The following is a 25,946-nucleotide window of genomic DNA, read 5'->3' as shown; positions in this document are numbered from 1 at the left end:
AAAAACCTGTAACTGTTGCTAACGCCAAGCAAAAACATGGCTGAATCCTGAATGACTCAATTTTGTATAAATAGGGGACTACATAGGCGGCAAAATGTAGTTTTTCTCCTGCCATGGAAGTGCACTTGTATACCGAGGAGGAAGCCATTTGCATTACAGCCGTGAATGAGGATTCAAAATGGCGTCTCGGCTCGGTTTTCCCTTTCGGGCGCTCTCGTTTTCTGTTAGAATTTGTCTCGTCTCGTCTTCATCCACTTATCCGGGGCCGGGTCGCGGAGGCAGCAGTCTGAGCATGGAAGCCCAAACTTCCCTTTCCCCAGACACCTCGGCCAGCTCCTTGGGAAGAACACCGAGGCGTTCCCAGGCCAGCCGAGAGACATTGTCCCTCCAGCGTGTCCTGGGTCTTCCCCGGGGCCTCCTCCCGGGGGGACATGCCTGGAACACCTCCCCAGAGAGGCGTCCAGGAGGCATCCGAAAGAGATGCCCGAGCCACCTCAGCTGATTCCTCTCGATGTGGAGGAGCAGCGGCTCTACTCCGAGCTCCTCCCGAGTGACTGTGCTTCTCACCCTATCTTTAAGGGAGCGCCCAGCCACCCTGTGAAGGAAACTCATTTTGGCCGCTTGTATCCGTGATCTTGTTCTTTTGGTCATTACCCAAAGCTCATGACCATAGGTGAGAGTCAGAACGTAGATCGACCGGTAAATCGAGAGCTTCGCCTTTTGGCTCAGCTCTAGGGCTGCAACTAACGATTATTTTAATAATCGATTAATCTGTCAATTATTTTTTCGATTAATCGATGAATCGGATAAAAAACAAACAAAAAAGCATTAATTTCCAGCCCTTTATTAAAAAAAAATTCACAGTGCAAAAAATCTTTAATGCAAAAGTGCAAAAACATGTTGATCCTTGATCATCCCTGAGCAGTAAAAAAAAATAAATAAATAATAATAATAAAAAATATAAGCTTTTTTAAAATAAAGTGCACAAAAAGAGGTATATATTTTTTAAAGGGATCTGAGTGGTCAGAACAATAAATAAATTATAAAAAAATAAAGAAAAATACAAATCAGAAAACACTCACAGTTGCACAAACTCACACACACACACTCACTCTCTCTCACTCCCTTTGCTCAGACACTTTGCATTGCAATGCAAAAATGTGAGCATGTCCACATGCTCCTGACTCAGGCTCGCTTGTCAAGCTGGACATCGAGCAAACACCAGCACCAGATGAGCTTTGGAGGGATGTTAACGTTACGTTTCATCACTTCAAAGCGGAACAAACATAGGTGTCATAGTGACTTATGCTGCGTTCATGTGCTATGGGATATTTTCCAGTTGGGAAGTGGTATTTACCAGTGTGTTGTGTTCACATGCTTTTGTTGTTGTTGACAAATTAAAGATGGTGGACCAGATTCAGAATCAGGCCTGTTATTTGGCTAAAACAATTATAGATTGCCTTGTTCATCAGCTGTAGCAGGAATATGAGTTATCAAAAGTCAAAAGGTAAATAATGCTGAATATTTCCTGATCATGACAAGTAGAGATTTTCTTAACACATTGAATGCCACGCTCGCCGCCATGTTGAAAGGTTAAAGTTCATCTCATCTCGGCAACTCGTGTATCACAATTTTCTACGAGTTGCCCAGTGGAAAATACCACAAGAGGGGGCGTTCATGTGTGCTTTCCATGTCGGCGTTTGGTATTTACCATAATTCCCATAGCACATGAACGCACCATTACCCTGCTGTTGAACTCCCGTCCTCCTCATCAATGACTCCAACGTGTTTTCGTTTCAGGTGCTGGATCGTTACTGTGGTGCTCTCGTGCCATGTCATGTCACTTTTGCACATTTTACAAGTAACACACTTATTCATTTTGTTTAGCGTGAAATGCTCCCACACTTTAGATGATTTTGGTCGCACCGGTTTCTCCGCTTCCGCCATGTTTCTAAACAACTCCGCTCCGAGCTCAACTCTGCTTGTTTGGCTGGCATCCAGCTTAAAGGTGCATTACCGCCACCTTCTGCTCCGGAGTGTGAACTCCGCGCTCAACTCAAACCAGAGACTTTTTTAATAATAGAACGACTTTGTTCAAACGGTCTGTGACTTTGTAATCGCACGACACGACGAATCGATAATGAAATTCGTTGCCAACACTTTTAATAATCGATTTTTATCGATTTTATCGATTCGTTGTTGCAGCCCTGCTCAGCTCCTTGTTCACCACAATGGACCGGTAAAGCGACTGCATCACTGCAGAGGCTGCACCGATCAGCCTGTCGATCTCACGCTCTATCCTTCCCTCACTCGTGAACAAGATCCCGAGATACTTAAACTCCTCCACTTGAGGCAGGACTTCTCCACCAACCTGGAGAGGGCAAGCCACCCTTTTCTGGTCGAGAGCCATGGCCTCGGACTTGGAGGTGCTGATTCTCATCCCAGCCGCTTCACACTCAACTGCAAACCGCCCCAGTGCATGCTGAAGGTCCTGGTTTGAAGAAGCCAACAGGACATCATCATCCGCAAAAAGCAGAGATGAAATCCTGTGGTTCCCAAACAGGATTCCTTCCGGCCCCTGGCTGCGCCTAGAAATTCTGTCCATAAAAGTTATGAACAGAACCGGTGACAAAGGGCAGCCCTGCTGGAGTCCAACATGCACTGGGAACAGGTCTGACTTACTGCCGGCAATGCGAACCAGACTCCTGCTCTGCTTGTATAGGGACTGGACAGCCCTTAGCAAAGAGACCCGAACCCCATACTCCCGAAGCACCCCCCACAGAATACCACGAGGGACCCGGTTGAATGCCTTCTCCAGATCCACAAAGCACATGTGGACTGGTTGGGCAAACTCCCATGAACCCTCGAGCACCCTATGAAGGGTATAGAGCTGGTCCAGTGTTCCGCGACCAGGATGAAAACCGCATTGTTCCTCCTGGATCCGAGGTTCGACCATTGGCCGAATTCTCCTCTCCAGTACCCTGGAGTAAACCTTCCCGGGGAGACTGAGAAGTGTGATTCCCCTATAATTTGAGCACACTCTCCGGTCCCCTTTCTTAAAAAGAGGGACCACCACCCCAGTCTGCCACTCTAGAGGCACTGTCCCCGACCACCATGCAATGTTGCAGAGGCATGTCAGCCAAGACAGCTCCACAACATCCAGAGACTTGAGATACTCAGGGTGGATCTCATCCACCCCCGGTGCCTTGCCACCGAGGAGCTTGCAAACCACCTCAGTGACTTCGGCTTGGGTAATGGACGAGTCCACCTCCGAGTCATCAGCCTCCGCTTCCTCAATGGAAGACGTGATGGTGGGATTGAGGAGATCCTCGAAGTATTCCTTCCACCGCCTGACAATATCCCCAGTCGAGGTCAACAGCTCCCCACCCGCATTGTAAACAGTGTTGGCAGAGTACTGCTTCCCCCTCCTGAGGCTCCGGACGGTTTGCCAGAATTTCTTCGAGGCCGACCAATAGTCCTCCTCCATGGCCTCACCGAACTCCTCACAGTTCTGAGTTTTTGCCTCCGCAACTGCCCGAGCTGCGGCACGCCTGGCCTGCCGATACCCATTAGCTGCCTCAGGAGTCCCGGAGGCCAACATGGCCCAATAGGACTCCTTCTTCAGCTTGACGACATCCCTTACTTCCGGTGTCCACCACTGGGTTCAGGGATTGCTGCCATGACAGGCACCAGAGACCTTGCGGCCACAGCTCCGAACAGCCGCATCTACAATGGAGGCAGAGAACATGGTCTACTCAGACTCAATGTCCCCCACCTCCCTCGGAAGCTGGGAGAAGCTCTCCCGGAGGTGGGAGTTAAAGACCTCCCCGAGAGAGTGCTCGGCCAGACGTTCCCAACAGACCCTCACCATACGTTTGGGCCTGCCAGGTCTGTCCGGCTTCCTCCTCTGCCAGCGGATCCAACTCACCACCAGGTGGTGATCAGTTGACAGCTCAGCCCCTCTCTTCACCCGAGTGTTCAAGACATTGGGCCGGAGATCAGATGAAACGACAACAGAGTCGATCATCGACCTCTGACCTAAGGTGTCCTGGTGCCACTGCACTTATGGACACCCCTATGCTCGAACATGGTGTTCGTTATGGACAAACCATGACTAGCACAGAAGTCCAATAACAAAACACCACTTGGGTTCAGATCGGGTAGACCGTTCCTCCCAATCACGCCCCTCCAGGTGTCACTGTTGTCGCCCACGTGAGCGTTGAAGTCCCCCAGTAGAACAATGGAGTCCCCGGTCTGAGTACCTCTCAGTACCTCTCCCAGGGACTCCAAGAAGGCCGGATACTCTATACTGCTATTCGGCCCGTAGGCACAAACAACAGCAAGAGCCCTCTCCCCGATCCGAAGGCGCAGAGAGGTGACCCTCTCATTCACTGGGGTAAACTCCAACACATGGCGGCTGAGCTGGGGAGCTATAAGCAAGCCCACACCAGCCCGCCGCTGCTCACCATGGGCAACTCCAGAGAAGTGGAGAGTCCAGCCCCTCTCGAGGAGCTGGGTTCCAGAGCCCAAGCTGTGCATGGAGGTGAGCCCGACTATCTCTAGCCTGTACCTCTCAACCTCCCGCACAAGCTCAGGCTCTTTCCCCCACCAGCGAAGTGACATTCCACATCCCAACAGCTAGCTGCTGTGTTTGGGGATCAGGTCGTCGAGGCCCCTGCCTTCGACTGCCGCCCAATCCACACTGCACCGGCCCCCTACGGCTACCTCTGTGGGTGGTGAACCCACAGGAGGTCGGGCCCACGTCACCGCTTCGGGCTGAGCCCGGCCGGGCCCCGTGGGCAAAGGCCCGGCCACCAAGCGCTCGCATATGAGCCCCAACCCCGGGCCTGGCTCCAGGATGGGGCCCCGGCTGCGCCATACCAGGCGACGTCACGGTCCTTGATCTATTATCCATAAGGGTTTTGGTGAACTGCTCTTGGTCCGGCCTGTCACCTAGGACCTGTCTGCCTTGGGAGACCCTAACAGGGGCGTAATGCCCCCGACAACATAGCTCCTAGGATCATTCAAGCACACAAACCCCTCCACCACAATAAGGTGGCAGTTCTAGGAGGGGTGTTAGAATTTGGTAAAGAATTTTTTTTTTTTTTGTTAGAATTTGGTAAAGAAAAAAATGAACATATTATTTACCAGCTTAAGGTCGGTCCATATGGTGAAATACCATGACCTCGGCCTTGAATACTGACCTCGGCCCAGAGGGCCTCGCTCAGTACTTTCAAGACCTTGGTCACGGTATTTCACGATACGGACCTCCCAGCTGGTAAATAACATATATAAATGTTCCTCTGAAACGCAAATCAAGATGCACATGACTTCAGAAAGGAAATCTGAAAGTCTATATTATTTGGTGTGCTTATGTGCAGAAAGTGCAAAGTTTCAAAGGGAAAAAAATCATCTGGCGACTGTAGGACATTCCTGCTTAAGAAACATTGCAGTGATATAATGCTTCCTCGTGCGACTCTCAGCATTATCAGTGGCAGATGTTCAGGTTCAAGAACAAGTCCTGAATTTTTCGCCTGCTCTTCCCACACTCCGAGCAAGATGAAAGCGGCTTTTCTTGTTAGGAGAAGGAGGAAAATCAAGCCGCCAGAGAGAGAAAATGGGGTTTCTTTTTCAAGTCATGGCTGTTTGATGTTCTTAAAGTGAAAGGGATAACTAGTAAGCTGTTTGAATTTACATGCTTTCCTAGGAGCAGATATAACCACCACAGGGGACAGGATGTGAAATTGATCTTGGATCGGTATAAAAGGCGAACTGTAACCAGGTCTGAAGTGAGTTAAAGTTTGAGTCAAGGTGGATGGGGATGTGAAGAGTTATAGCAGTGAGCATGCAGTCTGACAGCTCAGTGGAAAACATCCAGCATTTGATCTGAAGACGAGGCTGAAATTTCTTTGTGCTTGATAGCTGAAGTAAAGCTTTGGCTACCTTGGCTTTGACTGAGAATATGTGTATGTTTTATAGTATGCACTCAATCACTAGAACTGGCTTGTGAATGTGTGGGGCCAGAGGTGGAACCTTAAAGCAGATACGCAGAACCTTTATTTTTAAATACATTTCTGAGTGGGTAGTATCCCCCCCTTGACTCTTGTATGCAGCATAAATGGGAATTAAATAATATATTTTTGAGAGTTAAAGGAACAGTCCACCGTATTTCCATAATGAAATATGCTCTTATCTGAATTGAGACGAGCTGCTCCGTACCTATCCGAGCTTTGCGCGACCTCCCAGTCAGTCAGACGCAGTCAGACGCACTGTCACTCCTGTTAGCAATGTAGCTAGGCTCAGCATGGCCAATGGTATTTTTTGGGGCTGTAGTTAGATGCGACCAAACTCTTCCGCGTTTTTCCTGTTTACATAGGTTTATATGACCAGTGATATGAAACAAGTTCAGTTACACAAATTGAAATGTAGCGATTTTCTATGCTATGGAAAGTCCGCACTATAATGACAGGCGTACTAACACCTTCTGCGCGCTTCGGCAGCGCATTGATACGGAGCTCAGATATCAATGCGCTGCCGAAGCGCGCAGAAGGTGTTAGTACGCCTGTCATTATAGTGCGGACTTTCCATAGCATAGAAAATCGCTACGTTTCAATTTGTGTAACTGAACTTGTTTCATATCACTAGTCATATAAACCTATGTAAACAGGAAAAACGCGGAAGAGTTTGGTCGCATCTAACTACAGCCCCAAAAAATACCGTTGGCCATGCTGAGCCTAGCTACATTGCTAACAGGAGTGACAGCGCGTCTGACTGCGTCTGACTGACTGGGAGGTCGCGCAAAGCTCGGATAGGTACGGAGCAGCTCGTCTCAATTCAGGTAAGAGCATATTTCATTATGGAAATACGGTGGACTGTTCCTTTAAAATCGACCGCAAAGTTGGCATTCGAGCCGCCCTGCTGAGCCAGCCAGCCCTGAGTGTGTGACGTCACAGCGGTAACCGGTTTTAAGGCCGAGACCTTTGACAGCTATAGACCAAAGTCATATAAATAAAAATTTATGCTGAAAGTAAGAAATACCGTTACCGACTTGCTCAACTAAGACTGATTTGACTTCATTGATTGTGGGTTGACTCTCATTAAAACAGGATGGGTGTTATAACTTATGCAACATACATGTACATGCATGCATTTTCACTGATAAAACGTAAAAGGCTAATTAAATAATCAGATGAACTGAGACGATCACATTCTGAAGCAAATTAAATAATCTTATACCATAACTTAAACACACATCACAAGTTACATGTATTAATCTAAATGCAGGTAAACAGCGTATTTTTGTTGTTTTATATCCAAATGAGAGTCGGAGCTTACCCGTCTGTGTTCTCGCTTCTTGAAGGCCGATCTCGTGGCCGATTATTTTGAAACAATCTGACTTTCAGTTGTTCGTTCAGTTCTCCGTTCATTCGCTTCTTCCACGTAAGGGTGAGATGGCAGCGATATCCAGTTTAGAAATCAGACGACTGCTCCACTCATTCTCCATTTTCTCCATACTGTGTATTCCGCCGTTACTGCTCGGCTCAGGCAATTACTAAAACCCGGGACGGAACGGGACGTCACCGGTTTTAGCAACAACCGCGGGGAGGTCACTGCCCGAGCGATATGTCCCGTCCCGTTCCATCCCGGGTTTTACCAACAACCCTCAGGTCACTCTGGGAGAACTGGTGCAACTGAACTTACTTTCCTTTAAAAAAATAAATAAAATACATACTTTCCTTTTCCTGTAGTTTTATTTAAATGTTGGTACTGTACCCTCTTTCAATATGGGTTTATAGCCAACTCTCCTCAACAGATCAGAGGTCTCGTACAAGTCTTCAGTAAAATGTGCAGAGCAGAGGAGAGACCACTTCATAGGCGCCCAATGTGCCCGTGAACTTCTCGCAAAATGCGTCCAAATCTTTGCAGTTTGAACATTCTTGGGCCATGAATGCAACGTAAATCCACCTTCTGTCGTGTTGCTGGCACATCTACGTGGCATGGCGATAAATTAGCTCAAAATGGAGGATCGGAGTTGCAGTCAGCTCTGTGTTTTAGTATAGTGGAAACGGTGACGAAACCGATAGACTTCCTGCTGTGACGTTACGGACGTCAAGGTCATTCACTCAGACCACTACCTATATAAATCACTTTAATCATAAAAATTACTATATTAGATTTATTGTTAACACTTAAAACTATTCCTGTGCCATTCTTGAGGTCTCAAGGCATTTATAAATGAAAGTGAGGCCATGGTTCTGCGTATATGCTTTAAAGTGCATATCCTGGACCAATTTCATTTTTTTTTTAAATGAAAGTATGCCCCTTTACACACTCATCTAGAAGGGTAATTTTGCACAAGGCCATCTGTCTACAGCAGAAAAAAATAAAATAACAAAACGAGTCTGGAAAAATCCCAAGGGAGTCTGGAGCCAGATTCGTGACGTCACCTGCGGAAGCGCCAGCAGGCTGAGCGAGCTTTGCACGGTTTCAGTGCACAGCCTGTGTAGACCAAGCGCTCCCATTTCTCTCTCATTGTCCGGTCTTTTGGAAAACGATGAGTACTAATCCCATCAAGATTGGTGTTGCTACACCCTTTTACGATACATCTGTTAACCATTTTAATAATTACGCGATAACGTTGAAGAAATTTGCAGAAAACCACCAGGTCGTTTTCTCATAAACAAACCAGCGCTGACGTAGGATTCAGAGGGAGGCGTCCCGCACGCGACGTCACGAAAATCAGTGTTTGCCGGGAAATCCAAATGCCAAGTTTTTTCAGAGGCGGACCAATTCGCCTCAAATGGCTCGATTTCAACTGAATTTTTCTGGTATTGCGCAAGGTAAAAAAAAATTGCACAGAATGCAAAATGTGACAGATATTTGACCAAAGTTTAATATAAAATAGGAGAATTACATTGATCTTGCTCCTGAATTTACCCAAGATGTGCCCTTTGAGAATGGGCCCCGTGTCATGACTTTATCCAGCAAACACAAAAACACTCTGTGTCGGTGCACACATTACTAAGAAATGAACAACTTAACATTTTAACATCTTGTTATACTCTACTGACTTTCTCCTCTAAGGCTCATCTTCTAATACTTGTTCCCTGTTACAGTAACAAGTGTTGCCAGGCAAAACAAACCTCACCTGGTAGCACTTATGATGAATATGAAGGAAGATATCTCAAAAAAACAATTTTGACCTTTTTGGTGCCATTGACCTTGATTTTGAACTTGTGTGTGAACATACTTGGCCAATAAACATGGTTCTGATTCTGATTCTGTCGCCCCCTGCGACAGCATGTGTATGTCAGCCTCGGTTCGGAGGTTTCAGTTTCGAAAACTGTAAGAAGAGTAGACTAATATAAAGTACAGACAGTGGAACCTCAGTGGAACGCACTTCATCTCATCTCATTATCTCTAGCCGCTTTATCCTGTTCTACAGGGTCGCAGGCAAGCTGGAGCCTATCCCAGCTGACTACGGGCGAAAGGCGGGGTACACCCTGGACAAGTCGCCAGGTCATCACAGGGCTGACACATAGACGCAGACAACCATTCACACTCACATTCACACCTACGGTCAATTTAGAGTCACCAGTTAACCTAACCTGCATGTCTTTGGACTGTGGGGGAAACCGGAGCACCCGGAGGAAACCCACGCGGACACGGGGAGAACATGCAAACTCCGCACAGAAAGGCCCTTGCCGGCCCCGGGGCTCGAACCCGGACCTTCTTGCTGTGAGGCGACAGCGCTAACCACTACACCACCGTGCCACCCATTTTTCATTATTTATTCACCAATTTTTTTTTTTGAAAATAAATTATAATCAGATGAATTTACGACTCCAAGTACGCTAATTCATTCGTACGCTACTTGAGTTGTTTATAAAAAATTGCTCAAAACGTTTTTAAAGACATAAAAAAAGAAAGAAAGACCTATTTTTCTTTGTGATGGCTAACATATTCCGGTCATGATTCAATCTGGTCTCTTCTGATTGAAATGAGGCAGTAGGCCATATTCGGTCTGCTGGTCTCCACATTGACCCATGTCTTCAACACTTGTAAGTGTATAACTCCTTCTTGCTGGTTAATAGTGTACAGGAGATAAAATATAATATCGATTTAGACACTGCCTAAAGACAGAGCTCCCGATGAGCGTATGAGCAAAATATTTGCAAGGGCACAAAACCAACCTGAATAGAATAATAATATTAAAGCATATGAATCATCGAGTTGTGTCGTGTTGTGCATTTTGTGTTAATAAATTGCTGCATTGTCTTGTGACAGTGAGACCAATAATGAGATACACATCACAGTTACGATACATATTTATTCCTTTCTTTGACACCGCATGCCATGAGCCAGAAACACCACCACAACATTTATTACGGTGAGACTCTGCTGGGTGCCTGGTGGACAGCAGTGAACCAGCGCTTTCACTTTACATCATTACTATATAGTTACGATCGAATATCAAACTTGATGCGTCAAACATTTGTCTTGTTATATCGGTCACGTCCATGCGCATTGACACTCGGAGCACCATTAGGACTAATTTCCATGCACCTGTTCCTGATTAGAGTGCAATCATAGCGCATACGTATAAGGACTCTCAGTCACACACAGACTTTGTGAAGTGTACGCTCTGTACCCTGCGTCTGACGTTACCAAGCCTTGTATTTTGTATCAGTTTTCTGGCTTTGACCCTGTTTGTGTTTTTTAACTGTGAGTATTGTATTCACTCTGATTTCCTGTCTGTGTCTCGCTCCACCACTGCCTGTTTTTCGACTCTGCCTTTGTCTCCATTTTGGATCTGTTTGCTAGCGTGCTTTCAATAAAACTCTTCTATCGCCCTTACGTACATGACAGAAACTGTCAATTGTCCAACAAGCTAGTGGACTAATAAAACTGTTTTAACTCGTTTTATATGAAACTGTCGTGAATATTTTCCGTAAAATGTGTGAGTAAATAATCTCACGTACACTGCAAAAAATAAAAATCTTAGGAAGTTTATTTGTCTATTTTCAAGTCAAAACATCTAGCCACCCTTATTATAAGACATAATTGCCCAACAAGCAAAACCTCATTTAGCTAGAAAGGCTAGTTTCTAGACAGTCCATCTTGAAAATCTTGTATAGACAAAATGTCTTGAAAAAGTCTTATTTGGAGCACCTTTGAAAATAAAACAAGTTTTTTTTAAAACAAGTAAGTACATTTTGGACATTTGTCAAATGCGGTTCATCTTGTTTCAAGAAAAAAAACCCCAAAGTGTGCTTGTTTTGGGAATAAATGAACCTTACTGAAATCTTTGAACCTTGCCCCCAAAATGCATTGTTGCTTTGGCGTTGTGTAAGCACTGTAAGTCAAAATGCGTAGACTTTTTTTTTTTTTTGGTGCCTGAGGTCCTGGGGAAGTGGAATCTTAAGAGATGTTTTAATGTTTGAATGTTGAAATGGGAAAAAAAAAATAAACTTGTTGCAATGCTACACGTGTCGTCAACTTGATTCAAGATAGTCTCTGGTCTCATATCTAGAGTATTTTACTAATTACAGGTCACAAAAGGAGAATCTTTTAAGCTAGCAATGCTTAGTTGTAGAATTTAACAATCCTAATATTAGTATATTTCTCTTAAATTCAGTTTTTACTGCTAAGACTTTGTCATGAATTTAAGTGAAATACCCTTAAAATGAAATAAATAAAAATGACTTGAATGGCTAAATGTAAGAAGTACGATCTTGTTATAAGAACTCATCTCATCTCATTATCTGTAGCCGCTTTATCCTGTTCTACAGGGTCGCAGGCAAGCTGGAGCCTATCCCAGCTGACTATGGGCGAAAGGTGGGGTACACCCTGGACAAGTCGCCAGGTCATCACAGGGCTGACACATAGACACAGACAACCATTCACACTCACATTCACACCTACGGTCAATTTAGAGTCACCAGTTAACCTAACCTGCATGTCTTTGGACTGTGGGGGAAACCGGAGCACCCGGAGGAAACCCACGCGGACACGGGGAGAACATGCAAACTCCGCACAGAAAGGCCCTCGCCAGCCACGGAGCTCGAACCCGGACCTTCTTGCTGTGAGGCGACAGCGCTAACCACTACACCACCGTGCCGCCTGTTATAAGAACTATTTTGATTATTCTGAGTTAATCAGATCTCGCATAATAAGTTCCCCAATCTTATTTTGGAATTATTTCATCTAAAAACAGGTTAGATTTTTCATCTTACTTTAAGAAATCTTACCAAGTCAAATTTGACTAGTTCCATTGGCAGATTTTTTTCACCTGATTCAAGCAAATATGCTTTGTTTTAATCTTTTATTTCTTATTTTTGAAAGGCCATTTTTTGCAGTGTAATTAAAAAAAAAAAAAGCAAGCTTAAAATAAGTGCTGGATCAAAACCCATCTATCTTATGCAACTAAAGGTGTAAATTTTTAGTTGTCCGGTGGTCAAGTCTTTATGAGATACGTTGCCTTGCACTTATGACCGGGTTCCCTGTGGTGGTACGTGTACGTCGTACAGTCGCAAAAGCTATCAAAGCTCAGGTCGATGCATTACCATATTCTCTTAAGTCTGGAGCTCTGGTCCACGTGCTTTGAGCACAGGGAGCTCCGCTATGAACAATTTAGGCCATACATTTCTTGGGCTTCGTTTTCAAAACCAAACGGTGTAAACCATGTTGTATATTAAAAGCCTGATTTCACCCACTTCCTCTGTCTTTTCTTGTTGTGTTTCTCAGTTCAGGCGTGTGTCAGTGTAAAACGGGAGTGTACGGCGACAAGTGTGACAGCTGCCGTCCGGGCTTCTTTAACTTCAGCACCACAGGATGCCAAGCGTGCCAGTGCAACAATCACTCCAGCACCTGTGACAAACACTCAGGTGAGAACGCTCGCACGTACGCACACTGCCAAACTTTTAATGACTCTGAGTGAAAGTGTACCATGAATACCTATATAGAGAACACAGTTCAGTGGGAATAAAAATGTTCATATATAATTTGAAAGCGTGTAAACCAACTGGGTGTGAAATTTGAATTGATTTGAGGATCACGGAAAATCTGTTTTAAAAACCCCTGTAAACTAGCGGAACATTTACAATATAAACTTTTAAACCTGACTCCGTTCACGTCCAGTGAGGGAGCAGAATTCATTTAAAGGTTTAAAATGATTTCTGAGGTCATGCAGGGTTGAAGGGCATCCAACTAATTTCAGCGCCGAATGTTACGGGACTTGAACCGTTTCCCTCACCTTCTGTTTAATAATGACAGTTTGAGGACATTTTGCTGAACCCGAAATAAAGGTTTCCGAGTGGTTCAGCAGAAAAGAGTTCAGTCTGTTGTTGGATGATTATGTGTTTGAATCCCAAGGATGCCACAGCCAGGAGTCCAATAAAGCAAAATTGTCCCTGCTGTCTGGGAGGGAGGGATGGAAGCTGGTACCCTCTTCCATATTGATTAGAATGATTTCAGTTACAGCTTGAAAATATGTGGTGGTGAAGTTGCCCAGGTGTTGGCACTCACCTTCCATGGTTGGTCAGAGAGGACTAAGTAGTGGGTGGCAATTGGCAAACAGAATCTCATCTCATCTCATCTCATTATCTCTAGCCGCTTTATCCTGTTCTACAGGGTCGCGGGCAAGCTGGAGCCTATCCCAGCTGACTACGGGCGAAAGGCGGGGTACACCCTGGACAAGTCGCCAGGTGGCAAACAGAATGTGTGTGAATAAATAAATAATTTCGGATGTGCTCACAGTCAAAGCAGTTACATATAAAGGAGTCATAAGCTTTTCGCCACCGCTGATGATTGACATTAACTACAATGTGTACCGTGTTCAGCTGAGGTTTACAAATCAGCAGGCAGTTGTGTGGATTTCTGGGCCAATCAGATTTCATGTCCAGGCAATTCATTTTTAATTCATAATTGCCTGGAGGACAGATAGATTCAACAACCAGAGAAGAAGAAAATATCCTTCACTGACTTTTGCAAAAAAAAAACAACAACCAAGCATTCATTTTTTTAAAATTAAAGCTAGACTGCCTTTCAGATTTTGCAAGTGTAGGTCATAAAAAGAATTTTTCCCAACACCCAATTATTTTTGTTTAGTGGACCGAAAGCTACTGAATTCGAATCACAGACGTCCAATTTTATTAGTTTAAAAAAAAAAAAAAATAGAACAGTTAATGTAGTGCCACATGGCCCTAAATTCTCCACTATTTTTTCCTGCTTCACCATGACCCAGTTCAAGATACTACGTCATGCATCACGTGGTGGGCTTTCCCCGTTCGCACAAGGCATTGTGGGATACAAATTTGAAACAGGAGAGAAAAATGGAGGACGGGAGTGTGCGAATGGAACGTGAAAGACTGACTACAGTAACGGAAAGCGAGAAGAAAAGACGTTATGTTGCGAAGGAAAGGAAACGCAGGACCAAACTAATGCATATCGGCGCTCAGCGAGCACCTTGGTGTTATCAGCTGTTCATTTAGCGACAGAATGATGTAACTGTCAGTGCACGATTAAAGGTAAACCTGCGCATGCGTACACGGACTTCGTCTGTCTGCTTGACTGCGCAAAGCAAGCGATTCCATGCACGTTATTTGCTCAGGAATCCGCTACGCTCGCTAGTCCGCTTGCTCCTGCAGGAACGTGGCACCTCGGCACAAGGTTCTCCAGTCTGTCCTGTTCTGGGCCGCCTCCCAGGCTGATGTTGGGTCGAGACTCAGGTCCCTGGGGTCAGCAGACAGCTGGTCGGTCCACTTACTCCGGGATCTGCCCCAGGTCTCTTCCATTCAGGGGATGGTTCTAGAAGTAGCCTGGCTGGTTCCAGTGGTGGTGACAGTCTGGCTAGATGACCAAATATGTGGAGACGGGCTGCCAGAATTTTGCTAGTGACAGATGGTTGGTTGGCACGCTGATGCAGGGTGATGTTTGAGACAAAGTCTTGCCAGCAGAGACCAAAAATCCTACGTATGCATTTGTTGTCGAAGGCATCGAGGTGCTGTTTCTGTGTCTTTGTCAGGGTCCAGCACTCGGCTCTGTACAGTAGGATTGCAGGAATCCCCTCAGATTTAATAACTTCCCAGCCACAGAATGGCCTGATATTTTGTGAGATATTACAGAAATAAACATATCTCACAATGACTAAATTTCAGAGGGAACTAAATTTCACCGATTTTATGAAATCGAAAGGCCGTCTACAGCAGCTTTAAAGCGTAATGTGCTTCAGGGTGGAGCAACGTATACAGTATGTTATCACTGAAAAAAAAAATCACTGAATTTACTTAATTCAAATGCATACATCAGTTCCATGTGATTGAATCGTTTGCGTACATCTAACTAGGGATGTTAACCAATGACCGTTTGACCGATGGTTGACCGAATCAACGTCAACCGGTTCATTTTTTTTTTTTGGTTGTCGGTTAAACAAAAAATAAATCGTTTTGAAGCTGCCGATTTTGGAGCGGAGAACCTGGAATTCTGTGTTGTAAATGCTTGGGGCGTGCCATGCGGTGTAAGGACGACAGCTGACAAATCAGAAACACCCATTCAGTCATGTCCCGCCCTCCCGCCCCAGTTGAAGACAGCTGACAAATCAGAAACACCCATTCAGTCATGTCCCGCCCTCCCGCCCCAGTTGAAGACAGCTGACAAATCAGAAACACCCATTCAGTCATGTCCCGCCCTCCCGCCCCAGTTGAAGACAGCTGACAAATCAGAAACACCCATTCAGTCATGTCCCGTCCTCCCGCCCCAGTTGAAGACAGCTGACAAATCAGAAACACCCATTCAGTCATGTCCCGCCCTCCCGCCCCAGTTGAAAACAGCTGCCACTCGGCGAGAGAAAAGTGTAGACACAGGCTTTTTAGCTTACAAATTACTATTCTGTTTTTTTTTTTAATTATTATTAGAAGGCACATCGAGTTTAGTCCTGCCTTGGCCAGTGCATTCTGAAAGTATGTTTCAGTCTGTAGCCAACAATGCATGCTATTGCAGATCATATCTCTCCACACAAACTAAAGGCGCAGATGCCGACTTTTTCACGGATGAATCGTGCAGATCCGATTTTTTTTTGGGGGGGGGGCGTTGGAGTGTCTGAATAATTTCATCAGAGTAAATTCTGTATTAAAATTACTAAATAAGCAAATGGCGTTGAAATTATTCAGACACTCCAACGCCCCCCCCCCCCCCCCCCCCCCAAAAAAAAAAAAAAAAAATCGGATCTGCATGATTCAGCCGTAAAAAAGGCGGCATCCGCCAAAAGGCCCGCCGTTTGCATCCCTGTTAAACTCATAGGTTAACCGACTTTAACCGGCTAATGAGGCTCGGTGGTCGGTCAAGATTTTTTTTAGTTTTCGCCATCCCTACATCTAACATGATTGGATTCGTCATGGCGTTCAGCAACATCCATATTAGTGCTGCACTGTTCTAATGTTCTAACTGCATTAATTCAATACTATAATTTTACACCATTCAACCATAACATTAAAAACCACTGAAATGTGATGTGAATAAAATTGATCATCTTGTTACAGTGGCGCCTGTCAAGGTATGGGATATAATAATCAAATACACCATGCACCGAGGTTCTGGTTGAAATGATGGATTCTCGGAGGTGACTGGTATAGTACTATTTTGTGAGGGGCACAGGGCCGAAGAAAACAGTACTACGCCAGTCACCGAAGATAAACCATAATTCCCGGTACCTCTCAGTGCATGGTATATTAGATTTATATCCCTCATGAAAAAAATTCCAAACTAAAAGTGTTAAGAAACAAACAGGAGGCAGCCATGTTTGTTGTTTACGTCGGAGCAACCTTCGACCTGCACATGTGCAATGTACCATGCTATCGTCTGCCTCGCTAGGCATGATCATGATATGTTGATCTACACACACAGAAATGCTCGCAGAGCCACAGCTGTGACTCGAGTTGGCTGTATAGCTTGAAATTGTGATGTCAGTTCATGGTATATCCAGGATATACTGTACCATGACTGACTCACACCATATTTTTTTTTTTTTTGACCTCACAAGATGTATTACCGTACTTAATCAATGGTGGAACAATTTTATGTCACATGAGCCATCCTTGGCCAATCCCTGCACAGGAATTTTTTTGATGAGGGATATAATGTGGGTTGGGCAGCAAGGGACCGGTCAGTTCTCAAATGCCCCTTTTCCACCAAAGCAGTTCCAGGGCTGGTTCAGGGCCAGTGCTTAGTTTGGAACCGGGTTTTCTGTTTCCACTGACAAAGAACTGGCTCTGGGGCCAGAAAAAACGGTTCCAGGCTAGCACCAACTCTCTGCTGGGCCAGAGGAAAGAACTGCTTACGTCAGCGGGGGGAGTTGTTAAGACCAACAACAATAACAAGACCACGAAAGATCGCCATTTTTAAGCGACGAGAAGCAGCAGCTGTACAAACGCGAAGTCATGCATTATTATTATTGTTGTTGCTGCTGCTGCTTCTTCCATGTTGTTTTTGCTTCGATATTCGCGCCAAGGTTTATGCAAACGTAGCGACGTAACTGACGTATACAGCGACGTAATGACGTGGCTCCCCTTAGCACCGCGAGCTATGGAAAAGCAAACTGGTTCTCAGCTGGGTCGCAAGTTGAACGAGTTGTGAACCAGCACCAGCCCTGGCCCCGAACCAGCCCTGGAACTGATTTGCTGGAAAAGGGGTAACATGAGTGCCTATGGTGAAAATTCTCCAGGTTTTCAACACTTGCTGAAGTGCTGAAGTGGCACTGGTGTCCACCAGAGGGCACTGCACTGAGGTGCAAGGCCCAATTGTTTTCCTAAGGATTCTTCTTCTTTTATTCTTTTTCTTCAAGACTTGACCATTTTTGAGGTGGTTCCCCTAGGCAAAAACTCGTGAAATTTGGTACACACATCAGTCCTGGCCACAGCTACTCAGAAATAGAGGCTTGGTCCTGGGTGTGTCCAGGGGACTCCATAGCGCCCCCACGTCATTGAGACTTTTGCCTGATATATACGGTAGTTTCACCTATCTGTGTCAAATTTGGTAGGTGTATGGGGTGCCTGAAGACGAACAAAATTGTTCATCTTGAACATTACATTACAATTCATTTGTACATATGTTAAAAAAAAAATTCCTCATAGCTGCACATTACGCAGTGAAAAGGTGACGTTTTTCACACTGAAGTCGAATTTTCTGAGCTTTTGCACTGCGAATAAAATCAACAACCGGTCACATTGCGTGGAACAGAATCGCCATGGTGACGTCGGAGGCAGCCGGCAAAACGGCCCTGAATGTCGCAGCGATCCTCTGTTATGCGTCGGCATCACTCACATCTGGGAGCTGAGTAGTTATATTTCTACAGAGTTTTATTCTTATCTTTAATCAAGAGCATGGCCTTTCAGTTTGAGAGCACAGGTTATCATTTCACATTCTGATTTTGCAGAAGATTCATGAGCGCACAAAGCAGTCTGAGTGCAAGCAGGGGCTATTTGAGAGAGAGCGGGGATGCATTGCAAAAGCTGAACGTGAAATGAACAAATCCTGCTCTCAGACTGAAAGACCATGCTCTTGATTAAAGATAGGAATAGAGCTCCATAATATTTCACTCGTGAACACACAACACCACGAGCATTGCGTTCTTTCTTGTTGTCCAACATCCCGTCTCTTTGCTTCAGCTCTTTTGAGATTATGAAACTCTCCCTGTTGTCGTTTGTACCCAGAATGTTCTCTTTCTTGAGAGCACGTCTATAATTATTCTTGTCTTCATCCCTGCTAGACAGCTCCCTCATTCACTCAGGACACTAACGACAGTCGCAGCGTGAAGCCAGCGTGAAATGAGCACAAAATCACAAATTCGCATCCGACTCGGTGTGTATATTTTCTGTGCAAAAATTTCTCACACGAATTTTTCGCATCGCCATTTTGTGTTGCATCCAGTGTGTAAAGACCATTAATCAGACGCTTAAAAAAACCCTCCTGAACATGCCCAATTTCAAGAAGCTAGGAAAGGCGGCACACCTAAAACTAAAGTTTCTGTGACCCGTTGTGCCTGTTTTTATTTGAAAAAGTATAAATATTGCACTTCATTGTTTTTTTTAGCTTTGTCCTGTCACCAGGTGCACTGTTTTATTTTGAGATGTGAGAATTTTCCGTGGGTGGCACGGTGGTGTAGTGGTTAGCGCTGTCGCCTCACAGCAAGAAGGTCCGGGTTTGAGCCCCGTGGCCGGCGAGGGCCTTTCTGTGCGGAGTTTGCATGTTCTCCCCGTGTCCGCGTGGGTTTCCTCCGGGTGCTCCGGTTTCCCCCACAGTCCAAAGACATGCAGGTTAGGTTAACTGGTGACTCTAAATTGACCGTAGGTGTGAATGTGAGTGTGAATGGTTGTCTGTGTCTATGTGTCAGCCCTGTGATGACCTGGCAACTTGTCCAGGGTGTACCCCGCCTTTCGCCCGTAGTCAGCTGGGATAGGCTCCAGCTTGCCTGCGACCCTGTAGAACAGGATAAAGCGGCTAGAGATAATGAGATGAGATAAGATGAGACAATCTAGAACTAGTTGTAATAATCTCAGAGTTGGTGTCTTGTATTCTGCTAATAGGAAATGAGAGATCGTTTCAACTATATTCAAGATAGTTGAACTTGTTAAGATATCATTTTTGCAGTGTAGAAGAAAACAAGGCACCAAGACATCTGAGATTATTAAAACTAGTTCTAGATCTAGATCGAAATAAAAATATAATAGTCACCATCGGTCACCGTCGGTTTCCTCCGGGTGCTCTGGTTTCCCCCACAGTCCAAAGACATGCAGGTTAGGTTAACTGGTGACTCTAAATTGACTGTAGGTGTGAATGTGAGTGTGAATGGTTGTCTGTGTCTATGTGTCAGCCCTGTGATGACCTGGCGACTTGTCCAGGGTGTACCCCGTTTTTCGCCCGTAGTCAGCTGGGATAGGCTCCAGCTTGCCTGTGACCCTGTAGAACAGGATAAAGCGGCTAGAGATAATGAGATAAGAATGAGATGAGAAAATTTTCCGTGAAGGAAAACTTCCAAAAATGTTTGTGTGTGCCATCAATTATAGTTCTTGGAAAGAAAGAAAATCGGTCAAAATCGGAACAGGCAGGTCAGACTTTTAAAGAAATCGGAAACGGAAATTTGTAGTCGGTGCATCTCTGTTTAGCGCTTACCAAAAAGTGGTCCAAGGAAGGACAACTGGTGAACCAGCAAGTGGGTCATCGGTGACCAAGGCTCATTGATGTGTGTGAGGAGCGAAGGATAGCCTGTCTGGTCCAATCCCACAGAAGCACAAATTGCTGAAAACGTTAATGCTGGCTATGAGAGAAAGGTGTCAGAACACACAGTGCATTGCAGCTTGTTATTATTATCAGCTCATCAGCCGTAGCCAATGAGCTATTGCCATTATTATCTCATCTCATTATCTCTAGCCGCTTTATCCTGTTCTACAGGGTCGCAGGCAAGCTGGAGCCTATCCCAGCTGACTACGGGCGAAAGGCGGGGTACACCCTGGACAAGTCACCAGGTCATCACAGGGCTGACACATAGACACAGACAACCATTCACACTCACATTCGCACCTACGGTCAATTTAGAGTCACCAGTTAACCTAACCTGCATGTCTTTGGACTGTGGGGGAAACCGGAGCACCCGGAGGAAACCCACGCGGACACGGGGAGAACATGCAAACTCCGCACAGAAAGGCCCTCGCCGGCCACGGGGCTCGAACCCGGACCTTCTTGCTGTGAGGTGACAGCGCTAACCACTACACCACCGTGCCGCCCGCCATTATTATTATTATTATCTCATGAGCACCCTGTGATGACCTGACGACTTGTCCAGGGTGTACCCTGCCTTTCGCCCGTAGTCAGCTGGGATAGGCTCCAGCTTGCCTGCCTAATTGTTTTGTTTTGAAGATTAAATTGTTCTAATTGTTCTCATGAAGAACAGCTTAGCTAATCATAAACAAGTCTGGTTTCTTCTCATGGTACGGCCATGTGAGCTCCTGTGTCACTGACGCTCTGGTTGTCTATGTGGCTGCGTAGCCACAGACTGGTCAGCGCGCCCATACTGATCCCTGTCCACCACGAAAGCATCTAAAATGGGCACGTGAGCATCAGAACTGAACCATGGAGCAACAGAAGAAGGTGGCCCGGTCTGATGAATCACGTTTTCTTTTATGTCATGTGGACGACAGGGTGTGTGTGTGTGTGTGTGTGTGTGTGTGTGTGTGTGTCGCTTACCTGAGGAAGAGATAGCACTGGGATGCACTATGGGAAGAAAGCAAGCCGGTGTAGGCAGCGTGATGTTCTGTGCAATGTTCTGCTGGGAAACCTTGGGTCCTGGCATTCGTATGGACATTCCTTTGACACGTACCACCTACATTGTTACAGACCAAGTGCACCTCTTCACGGCAACAGTATTCCCTAATGGCAGTGGCCTGTTTCAGCAGGTTAATGTCTTGCCACACTGTAAAAATTGTTCAGGAGTGGGTTGAGGAACATGACAAAGAGTTCTTCCAAATTCCCCAGATCCTAATCCAACTGAGGATCAATTGGATGTGCTGGACAAGCAAGTTTGATCCATGGAGGCCCTACTTCGCAACTTACAGGATCTGCTGCTCATGTCTTGGTGCCTGATACCACTGCACACATTCAGAGGTCTTGTGGAATCCATACCTCGACAGGTCAGAGCTGTTTTGGTGGCACAAATGGGACCTACACAATATTAGGCAGGTGGTTTTAATATATCGGTGTAGTTCCTGTCGGGGCCAGTGCCCTCATGGGATTTCATAATGTAATCGGTTTACATTAAGAAGAAGAAGCCTTTATTTATCACACATACACTCAAGCACAGTGAAATTCCTCCTCTGCATTTAACCCATCTGAAGCAGTGAGCACACACATACCCAGTGGAGCGCCCAGGGACCAGTTGGGGGTTGGGTGCCTTGCTCAAGGGCATTTCAGCCCAAGGCTGCCCCATGTTAACCTAACAGCATGTCTTTGGACTGTAGGGGAACCCAGAGGAAACCCACGCAGACACGGGGAGAACATGCAAACTCCACACAGGAAGGCCCCCCCGTCAGCCACTGGACTCGAACCCAGAACCTTCTTGCTGTGAGGCGACAGTGCTAACCACTACACCATCGTGCCAGCCTAATTAATACTACATTAATTGATCATGCTCGTGTTACATAAATCAATCTCCTAATTAGAAACTTGTTTAAGTTTGGTATAAGCAATGAAATCACATTTTGATAAAAAAAAAAAAAACAAACAAAACATAATATGTAAATCGTATGTAACATATTCTCTTAAATTTCCATTTTTCAGTGCACCTGGATACTGTGACTATAGCGTGCCAGATATAAATGGTATATCAATGGCACCAAGAGCCCTGCTGTAGCTACAGTACTCCCTAAAGCCTAGGTCACAACCGGACGTACGATTTTTTGGCCGTGCGATTTTTGGCGTTTCCCAAATCGCTGCGGTTTTTTTTTTGTTCGTGGAGAAAGACGCACGTTGGCCGTAAGTTTGTCTTGCAACCTGAAAAAAACGTAAGCGCCCGTAGAGTTTGTTTGACATGACAAAGAACCTCTGCGGCCAGTCTACGGCTCAAAAATCAGCACGTCACACTCGCGCCCTCCGTGCGTTTCACGCGCCCTCCGTGCATTTCTTGCGTTTTTTGCACGTAGACCGGCCGTAGGAGCATGTACGGCCAGTTGTGATCTAGGCTTAAGTTACATAATCTTATACATTTCAGGTGATCATATTTTTTTTTTGCCCTTGGATCGGCCGTGTCATTTTCTTAAGCCTAGGTCACAACCGGACGTACGATTTTTTGGCCGTGCGATTTTTGGCGTTTCCCAAATCGCTGCGTTTTTTTTTTGTTGTTGTTCGTGGAGAAAGACGCATGTTGGCTGTAAGTTTGTCTTGCAACCTGAAAAAAACGTAAGCGCCTGTAGAGTTTGTTTGACATGACAAAGAACCTCTGCGGCCAGTCTACGGCTCGAAAATCAGCACGTCACACGCGTGCCCTCCGTGTGTCTCACGCGTGCCCTCCGTGCGTTTCTTGCGTTTTTTGCATGTAGACCGGCCGTAGGAGCACGTACGGCCGGTTGTGACCGAGGCATTACTTGAAAGAACACCTCAGAAAACCTGCTAGTAACCAACCAGAAGTCCCAAGCCTGGATAGATTGAGGAGGGTCATGTCAGGAAGGGCATGCGTTGTAAAAACTACGCCATATCAAATATGTGGAACAGATCCACTGTGGCGACCCCTAACGGGAGCAGCTGAAAGAAGAAGAAAAAGAACCAACCAAGAAGTGAAAGATTTTGAGCTGATGTATTTAACAGTTATTCCATGAAATCGAATCGTACATGAGCTGATAGCCGGTGAGGCACGTAGCTCCGAGTCAGCTATAAGCCATGTATGACGAGATTGAGTGGAATAACTGTTTTATTCTGTCCACATTCACTGGATTTTGAGAAACAGAGCATTTTTATTTTTTGCAAATTTGATAAATAATAAGGGCAGCACGGTGGTGTAGTGGTTAGCGCTGTTGCCTCACAGCAAGAAGGTCCGGGTTCGAGCCCCGTGGCCGGCGAGGGCCTTTCTGTGCAGAGTTTGCATGTTCTCCCCGTGTCCGCGTGGGTTTCCTCCGGGTGCTCTGGTTTCCCGCACAGTCCAAAGACATGCAGGTTAGGTTAACTGGTGACTCTAAATTGAGCGTAGGTGTGAATGTGAGTGTGAATGGTTGTCTGTGTCTGTATCAGCCCTGTGATGACCTGGCGACTTGTCCAGGGTGTACCCCGCCTTTCGCCCGTAGTCAGCTGGGATAGGCTCCAGCATGCCTGCAACCCTGTAGAACAGGATAAGCGGCTAGAGATAATGAGATGATGAATAAAACTTTATACAAAACATCCGAGAAAATCATTTCCGGTTAAGCAGACTTCTAAAAAACCTATCGGTGGCTGCAGGAATTGACTTTAGTGTTGTTTTTTTGTAGAAAGCGCCGTCTTGCTGTCGTGCCGAGGTATAGAACGGCTTTATACATTTATTTAATTCTTCCTTGGACATTTCAGTGATGTAATTTTCAAACTTCTTTGAGCTTTTGAACCAGTCTAAAAAAATTCAACAAATTTTAATGCTTAAAGATGAAGAAACCGGCAAAATGACAGGAGCAATTTATGAAAAATGTGATGATAATAATAATAATTCTTGAAAAGTAAAAAAAGATACATTCTTACCATGAACTACTTTCCTTCCATATTTTGTTGCTTTTTTTTTTTGCATTTTTTGGTGTCTTGTTTTCGAGCAGAGTTTTTATTTCGTCCTCAGTTAGTTCAGCAAAACGCGCCGCCATTTTGTTTTTCTCTACTCACGGTATATGAGCTGATAGCCTAGTAGTAGAGTAACCAATCAGAGCGTGCGATTGCTCATATCCAGTGAATGTGGATCGAATATTAGAGGTTAGTTTGTATTAATGCACTTATCTAGCTTGCCATATGTTATCACATTACATTCGCTACCACTTTTTACCCAAGTCCATTTGGTTTTCAGGCGACCAAAACACGGACCTGGGCAGCACACTGGAGGTTTCACTTTCCCAATGGGTTAACGAATGAATTTCTCATTCTCATCTCATCTCATTATCTCTAGCCGCTTTATCCTTCTACAGGGTCGCCGGCAAACTGGAGCCTATCCCAGCTGACTACGGGCGAAAGGCGGGGTACACCCTGGACAAGTCGCCAGGTCATCACAGGGCTGACACATAGACACAGACAACCATTCACACTCACATTCACACCTACGGTCAATTTAGAGTCACCAGTTAACCTAACCTGCATGTCTTTGGACTGTGGAGAAAACCGGAGCACCCGGAGGAAACCCACGCGGACACGGGGAGAACATGCAAACTCCGCACAGAAAGGCCCTCGCCGGCCCCGGGGCTCGAACCCAGGACCTTCTTGCTGTGAGGCGACAGCGCTAACCACTACGCCACCCCGAATGAATTTCTGATTCGTCCAAACTTGCGTTAAATCGACTTTCTGTATACGAATTTAAGATACAAGCCTCTTCTTAATGAGGACTTCATTATATGTCTATTGAGCAAGCAAAAGCTTTTTGTGGAAGCTTTGTTTGATTTGTTTACCAAACCAATTATTCGTCTCTCGAGTGACCACCATATCAGTTGTCCTAAATGTATTCTGGGACTCTATGCTGTTGAAATATTTCTCTCAAGATGTGGGGTTGTAATACCTGGCGCACAATGAAGAGTTAATATAATTTGTGTAGTAGCGCTAAGCACTCTCTCGCACGTGCTCTCTCTCTCTCTCTCTCTCTCTCTTTCCTCACCCAGTCTGGCAGCTCTCTCTGAGCAGCTGCAGTCATATATTACACAGATTGCGCTAATTTCACCCGACCTGCAATCAACAGTAACAAATGAATTCATCTTCATCACTACATTTCTTTTGACATTTGCTGCAGATTTGTAGAAGGCTGCCAAAATCATCTCCTCACGACAGTGCACGATGGGGGTTTACGAGTCGGTTTATCGTAGCGCAATTTAAACGAAGCCTAATTTTGTGCCGTTTGCCTTTAAGCTGCTCTGCAACACAAAGCTGCACTTCAAAAGGTTTTATGCAAGCTAGCAAATCTTTTTGGTTGAATTTTCGGATCAGACCTTCTTTAGTACCTGCTTAATGCAGATGTACACTACCGTTCAAAAGTTTGGGGTCACATTGAAATGTCCTTATTTTTGAAAGAAAAGCACTGTTCTTTTCAATGAAGATCACTTTAAACTAATCAGAAATCCACTCTATACATTGCTAATGTGGTAAATGACTATTCTAGCTGCAAATGTCTGGTTTTTGGTGCAATATCTCCATAGGTGTATAGAGGCCCATTTCCAGCAACTATCACTGCAGTGTTCTAATGGTACAATGTGTTT

At 45.3% G+C, this 25,946-nt stretch overlaps 1 protein-coding gene across 1 annotated transcript in view; it reads left to right on the top strand.

Annotated features, from left to right (window-relative positions):
- si:dkey-220k22.1 (multiple epidermal growth factor-like domains protein 9) overlaps positions 1-25,946 on the top strand; it is a 306,189-nt gene that overhangs the window by 190,434 nt on the left and 89,809 nt on the right. Inside the window, exon 3 of the mRNA XM_060912493.1 lies at positions 12,748-12,887. Coding sequence (XP_060768476.1) covers positions 12,748-12,887 — 140 coding nt within the window. The remainder of the gene's footprint in view (positions 1-12,747; positions 12,888-25,946) is intronic.

The sequence above is a fragment of the Neoarius graeffei genome, chromosome 28 (assembly GCF_027579695.1).
Source record: "Neoarius graeffei isolate fNeoGra1 chromosome 28, fNeoGra1.pri, whole genome shotgun sequence".
Classification (NCBI taxonomy): Eukaryota; Metazoa; Chordata; class Actinopteri; order Siluriformes; family Ariidae; genus Neoarius; species Neoarius graeffei.
This window is presented reverse-complemented; position numbering and strand designations above follow the sequence as displayed.